We start from the raw sequence: 7,549 nt of genomic DNA, 5'->3' as shown, positions 1-7,549 counted from the left end.
AGAAAAAGTTGACATGTGAAACTGGGGATAGTTTTTTTGTTTGTTTGGGGTTTTTTGTTTGTTCGCTTTTTCTCTCAAAGATTTTAAGAAGAAAAGCAATGGTGTGGAAGTCAAATGTCCTGCACATTACAGTGAGGCAAAGTGTTCAGCACTCTCTTCTTGCCGTTAGTGGTTAGTAAGTCGAGAGAGGTTCTCCTTCCCCTCTACTCTGCCCTGGTGAGACCACACCTGGAATATTGTGTCCAGTTCTGGGCCCCTCCGTTCCAGAAGGGCAGGGAACTGCTGGAGAGAGTCCAGTGCAGGGCAACAAAGATGATGAAGGGAGTGGAGCATCTCCCGTGTGAGGAAAGGCTGAGGGAGCTGGGGCTCTTAAGCTTGGAGGAGACTGAGGGGTGACCTCATTAATGTTTATAAATATATAAAGGGTGAGTGTCAGGAGGATGGAGCCAGGCTCTTCTTGGTGACAACCAATGACAGGACAAGAGGCAATGGGTATAAACTGGAAAACAGGAGGTTCCACTTAAATTTGAGAATAAACTTCTTCTCAGTGAGGGTGACAGAACCCTGGAACAGGCTGCCCACGGAGGTTGTGGAGTCTCCTACTCCGGAGACATTCATGACCCACCTGGACACATTCCTGTGTAACCTCATCTAGGCAGGGGGATTGGACTGGATGATGTTTCGAGGTCCCTTTCAATCCCTATCATTCTGTGATTCTATGTGATTTCTTTCTATCTTCCCCCTCCCTGCCCACACCGACACAAGAAACAGCATGCCCTGTTCCACTTACTGCAAATGAACAGAATGTCAGAATCTGTCACCAATTCAGTTTTTGCCTTTACAGCTTCAGAGGTAAAGGCAGAAATTGCAGATTATCTCTTCTACCGGGGCTACAGCAAAAAATATTTTTTCTCTGACAGGAAGTAATTTTGCGTGTTTCTTTCTCTACGCGTGAAAACAGTGCAGGAAAGATATCTGTAAGCACCAAAATTCGCTGTAGTAGCATCTTAAGACTGCCAAGGCTGAATGCCAATGCCAAGCTTTTATTCATTTTTGTAATCCAGATGTAGGTTAAGATTAAAGGCCTGTTCTCTCTTTGGTATTGAAGGAGATCTCGTTTTCCTTTTTATCTGACAGCTTTCAAATTGAATTAAGTGACCTTCCAGAGCTGCATACAGATGGACTGAGATGGCAATGCATATTAAATAGAACAACACTTGAACTTTAAAGTAGCAAGGATATAGCACCTTGAGTTCTAATTTGTACAATCACCAGACAGCGAGATCCTGCTCCCTCCTGCTCCCTCCAGTAGGCAGAACTTCAATGGAGTATTATGCACAGCTGAGCTGTATCTTTAAAGGATGAGAACTCATTAAGGAGACATCTGAGAAAAGCTTTGAGGTACTTGCTGCTTTTGTGAATCAATTTAGTTTATCTTCTCCGCTGTATATTGATTTTAAAGGAAAAAAGGATACATACTGTTATTAATGAGTAAGCTTCTACAGACAATATGATGATACTATGGCCTAGTCACCTCTGTCAGTGTAACCCGGAGACAAGCCCTGAGCATTGTCCCCTCTCCGCATCATCATCTCTAAATACACCTTCCCCCCTTTCTTCTCACTTTGCTGCAATTCCAAAGCCTAGTTTACACTTGAAAGCTTTTTTAGCATAGCTGAATGTGTCACACAAAATCACACCCGTAACTGATGTAAAATGTACTTGGGTAGTCACAATCATACTAAGACATATTTAAAAAAAAAAAAAGAAAATCACATGAACATAAATGAGATTGAGATACCAATTTTAAGATCTGAAGCTTGATTTGCTGACAAAGTAAAAGTATCTTTGTATTAAGAAAAATGCAGCTAGTTTGCAAGCAGTTTGCAGTTTCACCTGTGGTAGGTTTTGAGCAGGTTCTGAGCAATTAGAGTTCTGTTTTTCTCTGCTTTATTGTTGGCATTCCAAAGGACATTAGCAGACTTCTGCAGGAATTTTGTTAATACAGACAGGTTGCCAATCTTGAAGTGCTTTTATATGTGAATAGTATGGATTCCTTTCTACTTCTGAATAAAGCTTAGTTTTCAAAAATCACAGCATTATACCATATTTGGTTTTGCAATGCTTCATTACTACTTTATTTTGGATTACCTGTGAAATCAATCCAGTGTTAACCAAAATGCTGTAACTAAGTTAGCAGAACATTCTTATTTCCCTGTCTGTGCTGACTGAGAGGTGATACAAACACTAGAACCAGGGAAAGGGGAGAGCATCTGTGGGTGACAGCAAGCTGTCAGAGCGGCTCATACCATCTCATCTACCTAAATACTCACCACTGATTCCCAAACAGATGCAGGCTTCCCTTTCCATCACGCAGAACACGAAAATTCTGTCGAAATACATGGGTCTTCTTCAAATTTACATTATTGCAGGCGTCTTACATTTCTCCGCTCTTGATGCTTCTGGGCACAACAAACAAGACTGCTCCAGCTGGTCTATGTAATTGAAAGCATTACTTTATTTATGAGTGCAGACTACAGGAATCATCCTCAGTTTTCTTTTCAACACAGGTGTTCTGAACATCCAGAACCTATTGAACAAGTGATATATAAAAATGTGGGATGGCAGGCGAGAGCTAGCAAACAGCTCTACATTTCTTACTTTTTACAGAATCCAGTGCCGTATGGGTCAAAGGAGTAAACTGAGAAGTGTTTCTCACAGGCAGACAAAGATCAAAGAACTTTTATCTCTTTACAGCAGACACAGCCACGTCATTTCCTGTTCTCTCAATCCAGAATATTCAGTCAACTACCTCAACCGAAGGCAATGTCATGTTTCACAACGTAAAAATCAGTGCTGAGAAAGACTGTCACATATGGGGGGAAAAGAATGAAGACCACTAGCTTGGTAAAAACACCTGAAACGATACTTGGAGAATAACAAAAAATTACAACTGAAGACCAAAATGTCACATAAAGATACACATATGTGTGTAGACACACACAGATACTCACAGACCTGCAGAGTTAGGCAATGTTTTTATGCTGGGTAACTGGCAAGAAAGTTTGCAATCTGGTGTCAGCAAATAATAAATACACATGGAGATAGCAAGGGGAGAAATTTACCCCTGAAATCATTTTCCCAGAAGCCTCTCATCTCTGGCTTCCCATAACCACCTTCTTCTGTGGTAGCCCCCTTGTCTGGTCCTCTGAATCTGTGTGAGTCAAGAACTCAGTTTTAAGTACAGGTTCTCCTAAACAAGGCATATTACTGTAAGTTGACATGCAATACAGCATGTATCTACATACATGCACATAACACATGCACATATTAAAAATGTAAGACACTTGTGCAACACTTCATCACAACCAATAAACATACATCATCATTCTGTGTATATTTTCTACCAAGAATTGTTCTGTTCCTGGATGAGCACTAGGGAACATGGTTGTGCATGTGTCATTATGTTGTTCAGAAAAGCAGCCATGGAAAAGGGCTGAGAAAATACATACATCAGCAATGCCAACTCAAAGTCTCAATTCCTGCTGATGCAATAAGGTATTTTTATGTTACCTACCCAAAACTGTTCAGTAAAGCATTTTAGTAAAGCGTTTCTCACAGCAGTAAACAATACATATGGCAAATGCACTGCCCCTTCTATTAAGAAACAATAAATATTTCAGCTGCTTTTACTTATATAAAAGCGTAGAAATTTCACTTAGTCAGAGGAACAGTAAGTCATGTTACTTCCTTTGTATTCCTTTAAATCCTTTAGCAGAATTACTTCTTAATTACTAATATTTATGTTTCTAAAAGTATTACAAAGAAATCGCTTTACAGAATATCGAGTACTTTAAAGATTAGATTAATAGCCACACTAGTTATTGAAATCTTTACTGATAAGAAATGCGATTTTTCAAACAAACCTGCCCACAATGTTGCTGACTGCATTACATTTCTGACAGTAGAGAGATACCATTACTAGACATTAAAGTTGCTTGACGCATAGCAGCACTGTGAAGGAAACTTAATCTGAGTATAAACATAATTTACAGTTTAACACCTCTTTACCAAGGCAATATGAAGTATTTATAGTACTAATGAAGACTGGCTTGTACACTTCAGATTTGAAACAGTTGTGAAAAATTTGGCCCATGGTCTTTGTATGACCTAGAGTGCAAGGCTGGGCAATAGGTGAAGCTGAGGCAACACAGTTCTGCCAAGAGTAATTATTCTCCTGCAGGAACGTCTGATCAAGAAGTGAACCCGCTCTTGAGCTGCCTAGTTTGCAATTCAGTTTTACTAATGTAAATGGAGATCAGCAGCTGCTTATGTAAAGATGGTAATCCAAAAATTCAGACAGCTTAGTGTCAAACACACCTCCTCAAGAGTTGTTATCTGGAGGCAGCACAAAGTCAGAGGTGATAAACATTTCAGCTACCTCAGGTAACTGATTCAAAGCAAATGCAAGGCGACACCTAAAGGTACCTACCCCTGACAAAAAGAATGACCCTGGTTTTAGATTTTTATTTAATAACTACTGTTAGAGCACAAGGAAGACACAGAAACATTCATCTATAAAACTCGTCTTTGTTACAAGTGATGTATTCTAATAATCTTACTCTCACAACAGTCTCAAAACCTGTGTGAAAAAAACCTCTGACATTACCTCTAGCATTTAACATCTTGTGCATTCTTTTTTTGTTGTTTTATCAGTTTGTCAAGCACCAGTTTTAATTTCCCAACAGGGAAATAACTGTACTGTGATCCTAATAAGAAGTTATTTCAGCTGGGTCACAATACTCCAAATCTACCTGCTATCCAAAAGTTCCTTACACTTAAACAAAATCAAACCAAAAACTGCTGTTCTCTTGTCCTGAAGACAACAAATTCCAAAAACTCCTCAAAGTGCAAACTTTACAAGTAACCTGTTCTCCAGCCTCCAAATTTACTAGTACTGTCTGCATAACAAGTATTAATGGTGGATTGTTCGTTGTATTTACAGCAAGTTTATTGGGGAGAGGGACAGTATTCTTTTACAAATGAGCCATGTTGACTATTGAGATTACTTCCAAAGAGAGCATTCAGAAAGCAAACCTGAATATATTACACTGACAATTACTTTTCAATATTTTAACATCAGCCACTTAAAATTGGTTGTGTTATTATTACATATACTGATCTTTAAATATACTACTTCTACATAAACAGTGCAAATCTCAATATTCACATCAACCTGAAATTAATGCTGCAATTACTGTTGACATTCACATCAAGAAAATAGTAAACTATTTCACATGAGCAATTCCAAAACCTCAGAATGCCATTATTAATATTAAAGAAACACAGAACAAACATGTTGGGCTTCAAAGCCTTGTTTTGATACACATGATCCCTGTAAACATGGATGTATTGTATTTGTCAATACTGATATCTGATACAAGTCTATAAATAAAACCACTGATATAAACAATTCCTACAACTTTTTTTTGCATAGGGTTTGGAGGTTACTTTAGGATACAGCAAGCTTTTAATAAAATCCCTTAGTCAATTAGTCTTCCATCACACAAATTTAGGCATAGGATTAACTTTACACAAGGAGTCTCTGACCTCAGTGGGAACTTACAGATGTAAGCATTTGCAAAACTGGAGTCAGCTTTAGCACTTAAGTTACCCCTAGTCATTGAGAATACGAGCAATAAAAGAGCTCTCCATAAATTTATAAAATATGCTGATTTAAAAGTTTATGCTGATGTTTCTGTAAGTCACATTTATGATTCCAAACAGTTATGTACATACTATACTATCACAGTAGGAAATACTTCACTGTAGAACACCACAGTGAACAAGTTGTGAAGCACAGTGTTTGATATAATTTCCCTTTAGTATTCCCAGTGCATAAGTTGTTAACATCTACACTACACAAGGTGCCCAGGTCTAGTATTTGTTATATACAATGTATAAGCAAGATAGAAAGAGCTTTGCAGTTTAAAGTAAGGAATGAAAACAGTGGGTAATATACAGGGATTCGCTCCCGCAAAGTACAGAATTCTCCTTCACAACAACCACAACCACCAAATACGGTGGATTTCAGGTCATTCAACCCAGTAAAACAGTGCTCAGCACCTTGTAGGAAAAGAGATCTGAGTGCACTTTATTAGAAAACATCTCCTTTCGATGTTATAAAGTGCAAAAAAGAAAACACATATCCTAATATTTTACAGTCACTATTAAACTGCCATATTTGCACGATGCAAAATTCAAATAACTTGGTATACATTTGGTATGGACCCTATAATAACAAATGTCGAAACTGGAGTTGTTGCATCTTCAAAAAAATCTTCGTATTTTCAAGTTATTGTGTAAATATAAAAAGAAAATATAAATTATAATTAATTCTTTAGATATTTTAACATGTGACCATTTGCCAAAGCATTCAATATGAAATTTCAATTTCTCTTAAAATTCAAATAAATGGAAGAGAACGTGACCACAAATTTAAAAGGCCTTAAAATATTATACCGCTTTGGTGTATTGTACCAATGATTCCTTACACACATGATGAATCAAATTCTATGACATTCTTCATGCAGCTGGGTAAAACCAGAAGATCCAATAGTTCTGTATGTGTTAGAAAGCTTTCCTTTCTTTGAACCGTGGGGAAGAAACCGCGAAGAAGATTCTGACACTGCAAAACAGTCTTCCTCCACGCTGTACCACGAGCAGCATAGCTCCTTACCATGAGCTTGACTGCACACTAGTAATTTAGCCCTAAGAGAGTATAATGTTGGTTGTATAATAGTATTATACCATATCCAGTGATACCAAACTTAACGCTAAAAAGAAATGTTCCGAAATATAAAGCTAAAAAGTTATGATTGAAATACATTTTTAAAGCGACAGACATTCCTGTAGCCTGTAAGCTACAGAGAACAAGGGTGCGAGACGACAATACAGGTACTACCAAGTTTATAACCACTTAAATCTTCAAGACAGGATATTCTCTGCTTTTCAGTCAGAGAATTGGAAGATGGTTTCTGGGTTATTGCTGTCCGCAGGGTTTGTTGGCTGCAGTGTCTTTGTAGGTGTAGTTTTACCATGAGAATGAGAGGAAGAAGAATGTGAACTTTCACTGGAGCTGCTACGTGTCTCTGTGCTTGTACTTGTTTTTTTCATTTTCCTTCTCTTTGCAAGAGGTGCCTTGTCAACATTCTGGAGACAAAATCCTTCCCTTTTGTACTTGTTAAAGGCCTGTTTAAAAATAAAAGGTAATTCTAAGCTTTTCAAGAGGTTTAAAACATCTTATGGCTCATAGCTTATTAAAAATGTTCTATGGTAAGTCATAAGGTAAACTGTAATCTCTTGACAGATCCCTACTAATTCTTACTTGTAGCTGTAACAACTTCACTAGCCTTTACATTTAGTGGCATTTAAAAGCCACTATACAGCATTATTAATTGGCATCTTCTCTTCCTTGTTCTTTTTCACTTAGAAATATTTTTTATTAAGCCTTAAACCTATTTAAGACTCTGTTTTCAGAAACTAAGTT

General features: G+C 37.7%; 1 protein-coding gene across 3 annotated transcripts in view; it reads right to left on the bottom strand.

Moving 5' to 3' along the window:
- Nucleotides 1–4,261: 4,261 nt before the first annotated feature.
- RPS6KA5 (ribosomal protein S6 kinase A5) overlaps nucleotides 4,262–7,549 on the bottom strand; it is an 80,001-nt gene continuing 76,713 nt past the window's right edge. For 2 of the 3 annotated variants that reach the window (XM_080344842.1, XM_080344843.1), the window contains one exon: nucleotides 4,266–7,251. In XM_080344842.1, coding sequence (XP_080200968.1) covers nucleotides 7,012–7,251 — 240 coding nt within the window. In that variant the 3' untranslated portion in view covers nucleotides 4,266–7,011. Of the gene's footprint in view, nucleotides 7,252–7,549 lie in introns of all 3 variants that reach the window. The other variant, XM_080344844.1, reaches the window with a different exon arrangement.

The sequence above is a fragment of the Nesoenas mayeri genome (assembly GCF_963082525.1).
Source record: "Nesoenas mayeri genome assembly, chromosome: 5".
Lineage (NCBI taxonomy): Eukaryota > Metazoa > Chordata > Aves > Columbiformes > Columbidae > Nesoenas > Nesoenas mayeri.
Note: the sequence above shows the minus strand (reverse complement) of the source record. Positions and strands in the feature narration are given on the sequence as shown.